General features: G+C 51.3%; 1 protein-coding gene across 1 annotated transcript; it reads right to left on the reverse strand.

Moving 5' to 3' along the window:
- Positions 1–7,311: 7,311 nt before the first annotated feature.
- Positions 7,312–16,673, reverse strand: MDH2 (malate dehydrogenase 2). The gene is made up of 9 exons (XM_021550990.2): positions 16,522–16,673; positions 13,499–13,667; positions 12,660–12,743; positions 11,655–11,764; positions 11,023–11,148; positions 10,304–10,381; positions 9,120–9,219; positions 8,539–8,690; positions 7,312–7,614 (listed from the first exon to the last, which is right to left on the reverse strand). Exons 1-9 carry the CDS (start codon positions 16,585–16,587, stop codon positions 7,483–7,485), a joined length of 1,017 nt encoding a protein of 338 aa, XP_021406665.1. The 5' UTR covers positions 16,588–16,673; the 3' UTR covers positions 7,312–7,482.
- Positions 16,674–16,690: the final 17 nt, after the last annotated feature.

The raw sequence follows: 16,690 nt of genomic DNA on the forward strand, positions 1-16,690 counted from the left end.
GAGCCCGAGTCCTTACACAGAGCCCTGTCCTTTCACAGCCCCTTTCATCCCTGCACAGCTCTTTCCCACTGCACAGAGCCTCCCATCCTTCCACAGATCTTCTCCCCCTGTATCCCATCCCATCCCGTATCCCATCCTAAACCCCATCCCATATCCCACCCTGCATTTCACCCTATATTCCACCCTGTATCCCATCTCATATCCTACCCTGAATCCCATCCCATCCCACATTTCACCCTGAATTTCATCCCAGCCTTTACCTCCGCCCCAGGATGCCCCCAGAGCTCCCCCAGTACCAGCCCAGCGTCCCCAGCCCTGCCCAGTTCCCAGCTGATTCTCCAGCAGTGCCTGGGAGCACCTGGAGCACCCCCACCCTGGCAGGTGTGGGGGTTTTGGGGTGTCTGGGCATCGTGGTGATGCAGGAGATGTCAGGGCCCCAGTGGGGCACTCCCCAGTGCTGCAGCTCAGGTAATGAATCCGTGTTAATGAGCCCATAATTAATTTTCATTTCCTTCAGTGATGCCAAGCACTCACCCCCATCGGCGATGGGAAATGGTAAAACCAGAGAAGCGGGAAAGCTCCCAAACCTCCCCTAATCCACCTCAAAACTGCCCAGTGTGGTCATGGCCAGGGTTTATCTTCCCAAAACACTCTGAGATTTCACCCCAGTTGCTCTGCCAGGGCCACCAAACGCATCTGGCTGGGGACACCTGGTCCCACCTCTGGCTCAGTTTCCCCTGCACTGTCCAGGCTCTGCGCCACCCGTGACCACAGCTCCCTCCTGAACTTGGCTGCAGCTTCCCAAGCAGAACCCAACAAAAGCACCCGGCCATCACTCCATGGGAGATTTGGCCTCAGAGCAGGATTTGGGGAGGGAGTTTCTGCAGAGACAGGGATGGGAAGTCGGAGATGGGGTCTAAAGGGAGTTTTCCTGGGGGCAGCCAAGAGGCCTGTCCTGGTGGGGATGTCCCCACAGCTGGTGGCAGCTGGGTGAGGCTGTTTCCTGAGGGAGGACAGACTCAGGAACCAAAACGCTGCCAGCAACACCAGCCCAAAATCCCTCCATCCCTCACCTTCCTCCCATCCCTGTGCACAGGCTGAGGTGGCAGCAGCCATGGGGACAGGTCCAGCCGGGGGTTCACATGCCCAGGTGCAAACAGAGTTGGGGGGCATGAGCATCCTCTTTCCACAAGGACTAAACAACATTTTGGGGTTGTTTGCTACATCTGCCGAGCAAAATCTGCATCCTGCATCCATTATCCACATCAGGACTACAGAAACAAGGGGCCATGTGTTGGATCTGCCTCTCTATTAAACTCCAGCCAGGCAATGGGGCTGGATGTGGGAGGTGCAGCCCCTGGAGCACGGCCAGGGCCACTGCTGCCTCCCCCTGCTCCTACCATTGTCCCTGCCATGTCCCCCTCAGGGCTGACAGCAGATGTCACCTCCTAGGAGAAACCTCCTGCATGGTCAGGACTATTCCTGGTTTAATGCTGGAGGGGGAAATCAGCCCGTGACAGGAAAACCAGCATGGCCAGCCTGAGCCCCTGCCCTTTGCAGCACCGTTATCTTCCCAACACCCCGCAGCGCCCGCAGCGCTGAATAATGCATCAGGCCCTGGGAAACAAAGAAATGAGGGATGAAAAAGCAGCAGAGGGAGACCCTGGCATGGCAAGGACAGGAGCCCCATGGGGGTTCCTGGTTTTGGCCAGGAGCCAGGGCTTTGTGGCAGGACCACTGCCCGGGAGAACAGCAGTGGGAGATGGGGCATGGCCCAGCCCAGGGCACAGGCAGCAAACACAGCCAGAACCACACCTGGAATGGGATGGAGAGAGGCAATAGTCAGCCAGGTGGGAAAAATTCCAGAAAAGCAGGAAGAAAAAGCTGTCAGGCAAGCGGGCAGGGTGAAGCCATGAGAGCAGCGAGGAGTGATCTGGTAGAGAACAAAAGGGAGAGATGGAAGGAGCAGAAGGGTCGGTAATTGCAGGCAAACAGGCAGAGCCAGCCACGGCTGGGGGGAGAGGAGGGAAATCATCACTTGAAAGAAACCGAGGATTTAGGAAAGAGGAGAAAGGAAAGGTGATAAATAATTAAAGGAGATCAAACGAGGCAGGCAGCAGAACAGGCCTAATTGCAAGGATTTGCGCTGAGCTTCGACATCTCCAGCAGCCTCCTCCCGACGCAGAAGAAAGGGCGGCCGGCAGCGGCGGTGCCGGGCGGGAGCGTGCTGCTGGCACGGCACAGGCAGCAGCCCTGATCAAAGCCTGCCGCTGCCTTTCATGGTGCTCAACAACCTCCACCCGGCAGGCAGGGAAGAAAATACCAGAAAATGGGGTGGGGAAGCGAAGGTATGAAGAGGAAGGGGCTGAGAGCACCGTAATTGTAGGGATTGCAGGCGCCGGGATGGTGTAGGTGAATGGAGAGGAGAGATCTCTGAGGCTGCTCTTGGGGTATCAGGTTTATTGGGGATGGAGAAATGTCTGCCTCGAGCTGCCAGACGCAGCACGTGGGGAGGCTTGAGGGGATGGGAGAGGGGAGAGACAAGAGGATGCTCTAGGAGAGGGGGAGTTCCAAGAGGAGGGGAAATTGCAAAAGAGGAGGGGAAGTTCCAAGAGAGGCCGTGTGGCCCCTCAGAGCCCCTTTTCAGGGGGCTTCAAGGTGGGCTGGAACAAGGCTCGGGCCAATGGGGTTACAGGCACTTGATGTTTTAGGGGAGGGTTACAGATGCAGGGTGAACTGTACATTTTGGGGGTGAGATGGAACAGTCCATTTGACCCCTGGACCCATCCGAAGGCAAGGGCGTTGTCCGGCTAGCAGAGAGGACTGTTCTCATCCTGGCTGTGTTATTTATAGATAATTATATTTATCTATCCTCTCCAACATGTAATACCATGAGAGCCCAGGATAGGATGGGGATGGGGCACAGGGACAGTCCCACACGTGCCCAGGGTGACCTTGGGCTGTTTAATTGTGGCCTGGTGGCTGGAGGCTCCCACCGATTTGGGCTTGACCATGCAGCCACATGGCCCAGGCTCAGTGCTGGGGTAGGTTTGATGGGTTTCCTACTTCCTCAAGGTTCCCTAACCCTGCTAGCCCTTGGCAAGGTTTTTTTTTTCCCTGTGGATTTATTGGGTCACTCTCTGAAGCCCTGGGAAATGTTCTGTACCCATGCTGTGCTGCAGCAAGAAGATGCACACCTCCTGTGCCCACTCAGGAGCTCCTGTCTGCTGCTTTCATTGGCACCTCCTTACTCAGAGGTAACAAGTCCAGGAGGAAAGAACACAATCCAGAGTTGTCCTTCCAGCCTGGAAGTACCTCTGAGCAGTCATTTATCACCAGAGCCACCCTTTGCTTTTACAAACCCAAAGGGCAAACCCTCCCAGAGCATCACCCAGCATGGGAGAAGCAGAGACCTGCCACTGCCCCGGAGTCCCCAGCTGCATCCTGCCCCACATCCAGTGCCCACAGTCTCATCTGTGACCCCATCCACTCTGTCCCAGTGTCCCCACAGAGTCCCTGCAGGCAGCAGGTGCCAGGGACGGGCAGTGTGGTGGCAGGGCTCAGCTTGAGTGTGCTAACCTCTCCTAACAGGCAATCAAATCCCTGCCCCGGCAGGACTCCCTGCATATTAATTGCACTGCGTTATCCAGCCATCTGTTCCCGCAGCCAGGAAAAGAGCAGTCCCCTTGGTCTCCTTTATTAACAGGTTTCCCTGAAAATGCAAACAAACCCTCCTGCCTCGGCGCCGCTCTCCAGCTCTGCTTTGAGGCACCCAGGAGGGAAGTGGGAGCTCTCGGGCATTGCAGGAAATCAAGAGCAGGGAATGCAAAGGTGATGATTTCACACTGCCTGTGGCCAGGAGGGAGAGCCAGGGGAGGGGGAGAGCTCTGTGCAAAGCCAAATCCGCAGCTCAGATGGTTTGTGATGCTCTTGCTCATGTTAAAACCCACTGCCCTTGCTCTGTGAGGAAAGGGGGAAGCTGATCTGGCTGTGAGGGAGATCTGCCTGTGCCCCCAGCTACACCCAGCCAACCTCGGGGTGTGTTTCCACCTCTCCTTTCCACATTCCTGGGCAGGGGATGTGCTGCCTGCTCTGAACTGCCAGCCCCAGTAATGTGAGGCTGAGCACAAGCTACCTCAAGGTTGGTGATGCACATGCTGGGCTGCCCAGGGGAGGGAAAGGGCAGCAACATCTCTCTGTCCTGGCAGCTTCTGTGGGGAGAAATCACTGCAGACTGTGAATTTTGGAGATGGGCTCCCAAGAGAGGGCAATAGTTACCCAGCACCTTTCTGAAGTACCTCCAGCCCCTTCAGTCCTTCCAGTCTTGCTCTTTTGCTGGAGCTGGGAAGGCAGCCAGCTTTGGCAAGGCAGAGGCCACTCTAAACTGTTGCTCTTTCTTCTGCTTCTCCTAAATATCCCCAAAATGCCATGGATTGTCCTCAGGCTCAGCCACGCCTGCTGCAGCTGTACCAGCCTTAGCCCAAGGAAATGCTGCTGGCAGCTCTCAGCACCCAGAGCCCCCAGGGTGAGCTGGAGCTTGGGGTGGGAGGGCTGTACCCCCACACCAAAGCACCAGCCCTTGCACAGAGCCAGGAAAGGAAAACAGATTTCCCAGGAATCAGACACAGGTCTGCCAGCCTGCTCCTGTGGTCATACCACCTGAAGCTCCCCAGGACAACGATGATCAGGATGAGGCCCGAGTTACACCATTCAGCATTTGCTTTTCTCCTTGTTCTATCCTCTCCTGCATTTAACATGCTGCTGCAGCAGGACAGGAGCAGCAGGTGGGCTCGAGTGACCTGACATATGGCCATCTGGAGAATCTTTATTTATTACTCTCCACACACATCTCCTCTGTATCTTGACATCTGTGCTCCCGTGTGGGGCTGGGCTGCCCAAGGAGGTGGCAGCTCCATGTGCAGAAATGATGCTGCAGGGGAAGAAGTGCTTAGAGACCATCAAGGCAAAAGTCTGCTCAGTAAAAAGGATGAAACCCAAGAGATCTGCACAGGGCAGGTTCTTCACCTCCTCCAGACCTGGTCACACCCCTCCACAGGAGGTTACCACAAAGGCTGCCAGCACTGGAATGAGTGCTGTGACTCAGCAGGGCAGCCCCGCTGCAGAACTTAGAGGAGACAGGATGAAGGTCTTGTGTCTCAGAGCCACAGCAACAGGAAAACTTCCAGGACAGTGTTGGCTTATCTGGGTACACCCAGCTGATTGCTACTCCTCCCAGGGAGGGATATGTCCCAGATCCCATCCTACTCCAGGGAATCTGCTCAGAGAGAAGGGGTGGGATGACCCACACCTTTACAAACCATCTCCAGTCTCCAGAGGGATTGTTACCCACCACAGCACTGCTCAGCCACAGGTACAGCACAGTGACTGAGCAGGGAACACTGACACAAGCCCATTCCTCACCTTAAGCCAGTGTTCTTCTGGCCTCTGACTTCATGGCAGGAATCCACAAAAGGGTGTCTTGTCTCCTTTCCCAAAAGGGAGCAGATTTCCAGCACAGGGAATAACTGCAACTCCAAAAATGCAGCATGGGATTGGAGAGAAGAAACAACCCCAAAAATCCAAACAGTGCAGGGACTTTGTTAACATTCAGATTTGAAGGAGACCTTGGAGAACCTGAAAGTCAGCAGGTGCTGAGACATAATCCTCTTCCACTTCAGCTCCACTTGCCCATGCTGCCCCTGAGTCCCAACTGGTACAAGCAAAGCTTTCTGCCTGTCCATGCAATTCCCTCAGACTTTGCTGGGTTTGGACTGCTGACACAAGAAAAGATTGAATAACCTAAGCCACACGATGAACCTCAAGTTCTGAAAAGTCTCCAATGCTCAGAAATCTGCTCTATCTGCTGTATTAAAAATAGCAGGACAGGAACAAACGTGTGTTCCTGTCCTGCTGGTTGCAAGGCAAGGCTTTCCCTGCAGCCTCGTGGAGCAGTGGCCCTGGACCACCTGGGCACATCCCTCTGCAGGTGCACACACACTGTTTTTAACACTCTGCGCTGCCTATTTCAGGTTTGAAATTGCTGACAGGCCTTCAAGACCCCTACACCCAGTTAGAACAGTCTGCCACATGCTTTCCATTTATTGTTTGGAACATTCTCTGCCACATTTACCAGGTCTGGCCTGTCACTCCTCCTCAGTGTCCTCCAGTTCCGACATGCTCCCCTGCCCCCCTCCAACACGATCTTTAATTCTATTAATACTACCTAATAATTACTTTGTTCCAAGCCTGCTGAGTAATGACTGCCAACGCTTTATTTCATTACTATTCCTGTAAAGAAACCAAGGTTTTAACATGCTGGATTTCTGCAGAGGAGTGACAAGGACTGTGCTTGCTGTCCTCTTTGCCCACATCTTCCACAGGGCAGGAAAAGAACCAGGCATTTTATTCTCTGTGCATCTACAACAGTCACAACTGTGTGCTCTGGTACAGAATGATAAATTAATTAAAATTAAAAAAAAAAAATAAAACCCAGTTAAGAGAGCTCAGACAAAAAAATACATGAGAGGAAGATAAAAGACAGTGATCAAAAAGTATCCATGACTTTTAGATATCTTGTAAACAACTACCCCATGTTCTCTTGGCTCAAACCAACATTCACCTCAGTTCCTCGAGAAGTGCTGGGCTTTGGCTTTTCCTTCACTCATCAAAATAAAGTCTGTTCAACTTAGAATTCAACCTACACGGATGAGAGCAATTCAAAGCAACAGCGTAAGCAGTGCAGAGCACAGAGGAAAAGTGAATTAATAGCTTCCTTCATTAAAGCTTACCTTCAAAGAAGTCAGCAAAAGAACTCGTCATCACCATCTTCTTGCAGACATTTATTTTTATATTCACAAGAGGATGAATGTAAGGGAAATTTATGGAGATGCTAAATCAAGGCTTTTGTTCCTAACTAGAAAGAAGTGGCTCTCAGCAGTTTAATTATTGTCTTAGTGCAGGACTGATGTTTCAAATGCTGTGCTCTTTCACTAACTCCTTTAAAATCAAATTACGTAAGAGATTAAGGTAACACAAGGTAACAGAGGTAATGCCACCTCCTGAAGAAACACCTTTGGGATCATTTCACTCAGTTATCCCTTGTGCAGCCTCTATACCCATCCTGATCTGGTCACACCTGGCTCCCAGTGGCTGTGCTGAACAAGGAGCCCAAACCCAGGCAGCAGCAGAGTTGGGACTAATCAGTTACCCCCCTTTCCAAGGCTATTTCATCCCTGCTGAAACCAAGCCCCTCTTGGAGAACTAAAGCCTCCACCTTCCAAAGGACAAGCACATCAGGACAACTCCACATGGTACACTGAAAAAATGAGGCTGTTTTATTGATGATTAGATTCTGCACTGGCAACAAGCATCAAGCTAATACAGACAGACTTCAACCAAAGCATGAGCTTTGAATCAGAAGTCAAAAAGTGACATGATGCCTTAATAAATTAAGGAAGTTAATTCCTCTCCGTTGTCAAGTCTTCACTTGAAGTTCTTTGCAAATTCCTCTCCTTTCTTAATAGAACCCTTCAGCTCAGACATGGCCGCAGCAACCATCTTCTCTTCAAAGGGGGAGAGCTTGCCAAGGCCTAGGTTCTTCTCAATTCCTTTTTTCTGAGGGAAAGAGGATTTAAGGATTAACCATTCACCGAATGACCTAAAGAGTAGCTTAACAGCTCCAAGTATTATCCAGCTGAGACAGAGTCCCAGCCTGGCACCTGTGTCATCTCTACCCTGCCAACCCTGTGCTTCCTGGAAAGAAAACTTACTATCTGTGGCACCTTCTAGAGCCTTGACAAACTTCTCATTTGCTGCTCACATGTGTGAAACCAGAAGCCAACCCAGCAGCTCCTTCAAGAGGAGACCGACACCAACTGATCCTTCCTAACTCCACACACAACATCAGGCAAGAGATCTCCTCTGCTTGACATCTCAAACTGCCTCAGAGTGGCACTCCCAGGTGTTAATTCTCTCTTAATATCCCTCTGCTTCCATCCCCTCCCAGCCTGCCCCTAAGACAGCAAACACCACCCTTTGCATCCCAGCAGCCATTACAGAGCTGCAGCATCAGTTTTCCACTGCCCCAGGGTATGGGTGACAAAAGGAACACTGCTTTCAGAGTTCAGCAGAGGTTCTGAAAACAGGCTATTAATCCTAATCCATGCTGTAGCTCCCCATGTGCCTCAGTTTCTGAGGATTTGCTTGTAGCAGATCAAGCTGAGGAGACAGGATTGCTGACTGTTTAATCACATGAAAGCCCAGAGTAAACAGGCCTGACTTGAGGCAAATGTGACCTCTTCAGCCAAGTCTGAACCTCTGGTTACTCAGTGACCTGCAGTCTAAGAGCAGATAAAAGCAGCAGCATCCTTGTCAAGCGGAGCTATGTGCCTAAGTACCACACCCAAATACTGCAGACTCTTAAAGGCACACCAGCTGTTAACTCCAGCAATAGCAGGCACTCAGCTAAACTGAAACCTTGAGTAAAACCCACATGACACAACCAGTAGCTGCTGTTTATAAGGTTGTGTTAGTACATACCCCCAGCTGCAGAGGTGTAGAGAAGTATGGGACCTCTGTCACATCTGATCGAACAAAGGCACATTCAACAACCCCCTGCTTTCCACTCATGGCATCCAACAGGGAGAACACAAATCGAGCACCAGCATAGGCCATGGACAAGGTGGCAGATCCTGGAAGAGTTAAACCACTTTCAGAACAGATCACGTTGAAATTTGATACTTCCTTTGGCATCAAAGGTTTCCATACCAGTGTGTTGTCAGAGCAGTAATAATGTAGTGTTTTTGACTTCAACCTCAAGGCCAGTTAAAGCAGCAGCTTTTGGCCAGCTACATGTATCTAATTAACCAGATTTATAAAAGAAACAGCTTAATTTGACAGAGAAGATTCTTTTAAAGCCATAGATGGGGTGGGATCAGTTAATATTTAGTCTTAGATACTGAGCTGTTTCTAGTAGCACAGCCCGGGCAGCAGCTGACAGAGGAGAGCAGTGAGGTTGACAACCAGCAATTCATAACCTGCAAATAAGATTAAACTGCAGAGGAGTGCAGCCCTACAGACAGTCAACAAGAATTACTTGGGAGCTTTACTCAAGAACCCACCTGCTCCTGCCTTAGCTTGGACAACTTCAGTCCCAGCTTCTTGAATTCTTGCTGTAAGCTTCTCCAGCTGATCCTGAGGAAACTCCACTTTTGGTGTGCACTGGATGGGAAAAAAAGAAGTTAATACCAATACAAGAACCCCTTCAGATTCAGCATAAAGCACACAATACTTTTTGTACCACTGCAGATGTTACCAACAGCTCTCAACTGGGCAAAACAGGTTTCCCCAGCTCACAGCTTGTATGACACTGACCAACGGCAAAAGCCATCAGAGCTGGGGTTAGTGCATGGCCTGGAACAGGAACCAGCCATGCCCAGCTTCCTGAGGGACAAACCACAGGGCTTGCCATGGCTCCTCACTACTGTGTAGTCCTGCACACTACAGACACACTTCCAAGCATTAGGAATTTCAGAAAGTCATCCTGTAAATATTTGGGTCACCGTGGCATTATGGAAGTTGAGCCTTATGAAAGATCCAGTTTCCCAGCAGTGTTCAGGAATTCACTGAACCTTCAGATACAGCTACACCAGTAGCTTAAGCACAGTTGTGTCTGTCCCAATGGACTGTTTAACTAAAGCAGCACTCTGCATTCAGCTGCTCCAAAGCCCTGGCTCTTATTCCCAAGAGAATCCTTCTGTAAAGGATACTTTATTCCCCACTTAGGAAACATCTTTTCTACCTTTGTTACAGAGTGCTCCTTGGCCACATCCCTGCACCTGCTTTAGAACTGCATTTCAGCCTGGCTGAAGGGCCAGACTGCCAGTCATGGCTGGAACAGGCCTCCCTGCACAGCCTGACAGTGCCTTTCAGTGCTTGAGCTTCAAGTGGGGTTTCCACTCCATCATGGCAAAATCAATTCAATTTTTCTCCTGAAGCCAGGTATTCCTGTCATGAAATACCTGTCACAAACAGAGCCAGGACACCTAAACACCCACACTACCCCTCAGTTCTTATCCCAAACTCCTTCAGAGGAAAGCTGGAATTACTGCCCAGAGGGGTTCAGATTTAGATTGTTGCCTTCCAGCCCATCCTGCACCCCACCCAAGAAGGAAAGCAGCCATGAGAGCAGGGAAGACTCTCTGTGCTCTATCCTAGCACATTTCCTGCCATCACAAGGGCACTTTATATCAACCCTAACATGCTGATGTGTGTGCTGCCACACACAGCTGTCACCCTGACTCACCTGAGAGATCAGAGGGATGATGGTCTTCCCAGCATGGCCACCAATAACTGGAACAGTTACTCGAGCTGGATCCAAGCCCTAAAGGAAACATGAAACTTTCCAGCTTCTGAAGCACATGAGCAAGAAAAACAAGTGACTTCACTCCCTGCCCTGGACATCAGGACACACAGGGAGGAGTTCCAGAGGCAGCTGCACTCCAGGGACAAAGCCACATCTACAGAGTGGAACTCTGGGTTACTCTGATCACTTCATACAGTTACAGGATATTATTACTGCAGGGCTGGATAAAGAGTAGCACAACATAAACACCACCAGGGTTATTAAGAGCAGTAACCTGTTACAGCTCCTGATACTTTGCAGAGTATCCTGTGACACACAGCACAGAGTTTGACTTGCAAACACACAGCACAACTCAAGCCTCTCTGGCTGCATGGCAGGGTTGGGAATGCCAAAGGAATTAAGGCCAACACGTAGCTCCCTTGCAGGGCACAGCTATGAAAAGGAAAGGTCAAAGTCTCTTGAACCACATTTTGCAAGAAACCTTATCTTCAGGCTCCTCTAAATAAGGGAGACAGGGAATCACTGCCTTTGCCTCTAGCTGCACAGAAATCTGAGCTCCTTTGGCTCTCTGCAGTGATTTTGGAAGCACTTCTTTATAGATCTGATGATCAAAGCATCCCATGCAGTATCCCTCCCCCTGCATGTTAACCATGACCTGCCTTTAGTTCAGCCACAAAAGTATTCGCTCTGACGATGTCCAGTGTTGTAACACCAAAGATTTTGTTGGGATTATACACACCGTGCTTCTTGAAGACTTCTGAAGTTATTGGGATGGTTGAATTTACCTACAAGCAAGAAGAGGGAAGCACTGATTAAAAGCGGTTTAATAATGAAGCCAATTCATGAACTTAACAGGCCAATTAACAACCTGAACTATACTTCCAATTTGGAATCAACTGTAGCCAATTACTTTAATGTCTAAATTGAAGAGCAATTTACAGTCAGGCAGGAATAAAAATCATTAATTTTAAATAACCATTAAGACAATAAATTTGTTCATTCCCATTACAAAGGCTCCTCCCTTAGTGAGCTAAGGTTTTTACCCCAGCTAATACACCAGCTTGCATTATAATCAGTCACACAGACTTGGAGATATTAAGCACTTTTACATCCAAGTTTTCTCTGAATTAAATACAGCCAAGAAAAATGGGTTAGTAGAACCAGGCTTTTTTGCAAATACACAACAGACTTTAAAGATACTGGTCAAAATTAGTAAGAATTTGGATTACTCTAGTATCTGAACTTGGTGAGGTTTTTCCTCTACATTCTAAGGTCTTCAGAAAACACTTACTGGGTTAGAAATGATACAGATCATGGCTTCTGGACAGTGCTTTGCACAGGCAGTTGTCAAAGAGGCAACAATGCTGGCATTGGTGTTGAACAGGTCATCACGGGTCATACCTAAAACACAGCCAAGGCAGGACTCTGAGTTACCCACAGTTACCATCACAGGCAGAAAATCCAACCAAAATCCAGTATTCTGCTCTGGTTTCAGAGATCAAGATCAAATTCTCCAGCTGCAATACGAATTGGCTCCACAGGTAACTCCTCTCACCAACAAAGAGATCAGCCCTTTCCAGGAGCAACCAGCCCAACTGTCCATTGTCAGAACTGAGGCTGCCTGAAGAACACTGTGAGCACACAACCCAGTGGTGCTCAGAGCAGCACAACAGCTCCCAAGATGAATTCTCCTCCCTCTTTCAAGTCACTTCCACAACTACAGTTTAAATGACAACTGCTGTGTGCAAAATATTGCTGGTTGTGTAAGTGCCACCCCCCATTTCTATTGCAGCAACTACTTTAACCTAAAAAATGAAGATTTAGGAAGAGCTAGGCATTAAAATCTAGAATATTGTTATGTTCCTAATAGGATATTGGAAAACAGAGTGGAATGGAGCAGGTCAGAGACATTCTAGGAAGGCTTAACAACATTTATTCGGAGATGCCCCAAGAAGTTGCTGTACAATTGACACAAAACAAAATGGGTTATTTCTCTTCTGCTGAGAAATGAAACAAAGAACCAGTTTTTATTCCTTGAGCATTGATCTGGGACAAGAAGCACTAAGGGAGGTTTAGGATCACTTGCATGAAAAGCTTTTGCAGCTCAGGCCTGAGTGGGAACCCCAGAAATCAATTTAGCAGTGTAAGAGGGGCTGAATGAGCTCCTGATACCACAAGGAGCTCTGGGGCAGGGGCATGAACAGACCACTTACACCCCAACAGACACAGCTCTGAGCAGCAGAACTGCAGAGATCCACTTCAAAGCAGCCCTGGGGCTTTCCAACAAACAACCTACCTGGTTTTCTTGGGACTCCCGCTGGAATAACAACAACATCACAGCCCTTCAGACATTCTGGCAACTGCTCAGGTCCCATGAAGCCTGAAATGGAAGACATTCAGGCATTATGGTTTTGACAATTATTAAATAGCTGACACTTTGAAGTATAAAATCATGCCCAGAGGCATACAAGCCTTTTTTTAAAATTTAACCTTCAATTTAGACTTAATGTTGAAAAGCAAAGGAATACAATTATGGATGGATACCATCTGATGTTTTATCCTTGTTTCAAAACTTACAGAATGAGAGTGGTGAGAATCTCACATTCACCTGTTTCCAAACTTTTAGTTCCTCCTGCTATGTGTATTTACTCTCCAAAAGCCTTGGCACTAGAGTCAGTGCCCCCAAAGAACTGCAGACTGGCACATTCATGTAAAAATGTCACCTTTTGGTGATCTTCAGATAAAAGAAAGATGAGCAGATTAAGTTTTGATTTCATCAGAATCTAAGAGAAAAGAAGCACATGGAATTCATGTGGACACCCAGGGAGTGTTAAACCCATTTCTAGTCAAACTTTTAAATTCAACACTCTGACATAATTGCACTGAATGTTTCCTGCCAGATGTCACAAATTTCCCTTCAACAATGCAACCACAACCCATAATTATCTCCATACACGTCAATCTAATCAGCTAAACCTTAATTAATCATTCACTGCTTGAGGAAAAAGCTACTTAAATTGATACTGGGCTTCAGGATCAGCGGGTGAAGCTTTCCCCTCACAAGCAATGGGCATCCAGGGTCAGAGCCACCCCTGTGGGAGGATCCCTTTGGAAGTGAGGCCATTCCCAGGGTACCTTTGACATTGGCTCTGGTCTCGATGTGGCTGAGGTCGGCTGCCACGCCCGGAGTGTGAGCGATGTCGTAGAGGCTGAGCTTGCTGACCAGGGGGCTGTTCTTCAGCAGCAGGGACAGGGGCTGCCCAATGCCCCCCGAGGCCCCCAGCACTGCCACCTTGGCATTGTTCTGTGCAAAACAGACAACACACACGTTGTAGAGCTGTTCTGGCAGTCACCCCCCCACCAGTGACCTTGGGGTTTTCACCTCTTTTTTTACTTTTAGCTCTGTTCCTCATTTATTTTACCAAGCACTGTGCAAAGTCGATAGTCTAAGCCTAGAGAAAATGACCCTCCCAGAGATGCTTCAGGTTTATTGGTAGGACAAGTTGGAGGAAATGGTTACCTGTGATCTGAAGCTCAAAAGGGCAGCAAGGCTAGGTGACAAAGGAACCCAAGGGATCACCCTTCTTCTAATATAAATACCTGCCTGAGACTAATATCTGCCACTCTGTGGGCCAGGCCTGATTTAGAATCAATCTAGTTTGTAGTTTTTCCAGTTTACATTGCCAGTATAAAAAAAAATATGCCTTCCATTTAGCAAATCAACACATTTAACGAACTACAAGAAATGTAATAACCACTGCATACATGTGAAGAAAATGTTTACACCTGTTATAAATCCAAAATAGCACCTGCAGATTGAGGACTGAGAATATTAAGTGACAACACTTTCCAGCTTTGATCATGTGGTTGAGAATCAAGTAAAATCAACTCTGCTTGGTTGCCCCATGGACCAATTTTATCCTCACTCAGGTACTGACTGGCAGGGTGCAATTTCTCTCACAAATGCCTGTTTGCAAAGTGCTGCTCCACAAGAGGAAAGCTCCTTCCAGGGGCCAGAAAAACTTTAAAGTGCAACATTGCCAAAGTGATGGAAAACTACTGTGGAGATGTAAGGAGCAATTACTGCTGAGAAAGCCATTTTTTATCACAATCTTACCAGATAAAAGCAATAATAGCTCCACATCCCCTCATGAACAGCTTAATTATTGTGCTATGACAGGAAATAATCTACCCAAGAACCGAACCAGATAAACCTCAGCCCAGTTTCCTTGCAATGGTAACGAATATAATTTTGCATAAAACTCTGTAAGAGGAAGCAAAGTCTGGCATGAGTCACTGCTGAGCCCCATTTGTGACCGAGCTGACACAGTGGGGTCAAAATCCCACTGCTAATAAATACAGTTTCCATGAAAGGACTTAGACAAGGCTCTCCTATACCACACATATTTACAGCTGCAATAATCAATCTTTTACATCCCACCGGGTCTATTAGCACAGGACAGAGGTCAGTCTGTACCCGTGCAGCTGCAGCAGTAGGGGTCTGGAGCCAGCACAGTGGATTTTGGCACACTAGGGATTACTGCTGAACCAACCACCAGCTTTAGCTCTTAACACCAACCGAAGGGGCATTTTTGCATTAGAAGGAGGAAGCAGCAAACCCATCCCCCTCTGCACACCATCAGAGGGAGGGAGTTCATACAGGGTTCCCACACTCGCAGCCTGGCTGCAGCAGGGTGGGAGCTGCTGGGCCAAGACCCACAGGGCCACGGTGCTGCCACCGGGACACCCAGCACCGAGACCCCCGAGCCACGGTGCTGCCACCGGCACACCCAGCACCGAGACCCCCGAGCCACGGTGCTGCCACCGGCACACCCAGCACCGAGACCCCCGAGCCACGGTGCTGCCACCGGGACACCCAGCACCGAGACCCCCGAGCCACGGTGCTGCCACCGGCACACCCAGCACCGAGACCCCCGAGCCACGGTGCTGCCACCGGCACACCCAGCACCGAGACCCCCGAGCCACGGTGCTGCCACCGGCACACCCAGCACCGAGACCCCCGAGCCACGGTGCTAACACCGGGACACCCAGCACCGAGACCCCCGAGCCACGCTCCGCAACCTCCCCGCCCGAGGCACCGTCACTCGCTCCCAGCCCCGCTCCAGGCTCCACCCGAGCCCTGCAGCCCCGCACTGCGGAGCTCCCGAGCTCCACAGTCCCCTCGTGGAGACCCGGGGCTCCATCCCGGACCCGCAGCCCCTCAGCGGGGATATGGAGCCCTCCCCGGGCTGTACCCGAGCCCCAAGCCCTGCTCCGAGGAGGCTCCGGGCTCCATCGCAGCCCTGCTCCGAGGAGGCTCTGGGCTCCATCCCAGCCCCATTCCGAGGAGGCTCCGGGCTCCATCCCAGCCCTGCTCCGAGGAGGCTCCGGGCTCCATCGCAGCCCTGCTCCGAGGAGGCTCCGGGCTCCATCGCAGCCCCATTCCGAGGAGGCTCTGGGCTCCATCCGAGCCCTGGTCTGAGGAGGGCTCCGGGCTCCATCCCAGCCCCATTCCGAGGAGGCTCCGGGCTCCATCCCAGCCCCATTCCGAGGAGGGCTCCGGGCTCCATCCCAGCCCCGCTCCAAGGAGGGCTCCGGGCTCCATCGCAGCCCCATTCCGAGGAGGCTCCGGGCTCCATCCCAGCCCCGCTCCGAGCAGGGCTCCGGGCTCCATCCCAGCCCCGCTCCAAGGAGGGCTCCGGGCTCCATCCCAGCCCCGCTCCGAGGAGGCTCCGGGCTCCATCCCAGCCCCATTCCGAGGAGGCTCCGGGCTCCATCCGAGCCCTGGTCTGAGCAGGGCTCCGGGCTCCCCCCGAACCCCGCAGCCCCGCTCCGAGGACACTCAGGGTTCCAAGCCGAGGAGCACCGGGGCTGCTTCCGGACCCCACAGCCTCTCACCGAGGGCCTGCGTTCCCCCCCGAGCCCCGCAGGAGGAACTATGTCCAACGCCGGCCCTGCAGGCCCAGAGCGGAGAACAACCAGGCCGGCACCCCGCCCTGCGCCCCTTCAGCGGGCAGAGCCCGTGCTCCACAGCCCGCTCACCGGGCAGCACCGGGGCTCCTCCCCGCCTTGCCCCCGAGCTCCGCAGCAGCGGCAGAGCGGAGGAGGAAGCGCGGGGCCCCTCGGCGGGGCGCGGCGGCGGCTGTTGGGCGGTGTACCTGCGCGGAGGTGGCGATGCCGCGGCGCAGCGCGGCGGCGGTGGCGGTGCTGAGGCGGGACAGCATGGCGGGCGCGGCGGGCGCGGGCAGCGGCGGCGGCGGCGGTGACTCCAACGACCTCCAGGGCCCGCGCGGCGCCGCTCTCGCGAGACTGCCGCCCGCGGCGGGA

Source organism: Lonchura striata, chromosome 20, assembly GCF_046129695.1.
Source record: "Lonchura striata isolate bLonStr1 chromosome 20, bLonStr1.mat, whole genome shotgun sequence".
NCBI classification, from domain to species: Eukaryota; Metazoa; Chordata; class Aves; order Passeriformes; family Estrildidae; genus Lonchura; species Lonchura striata.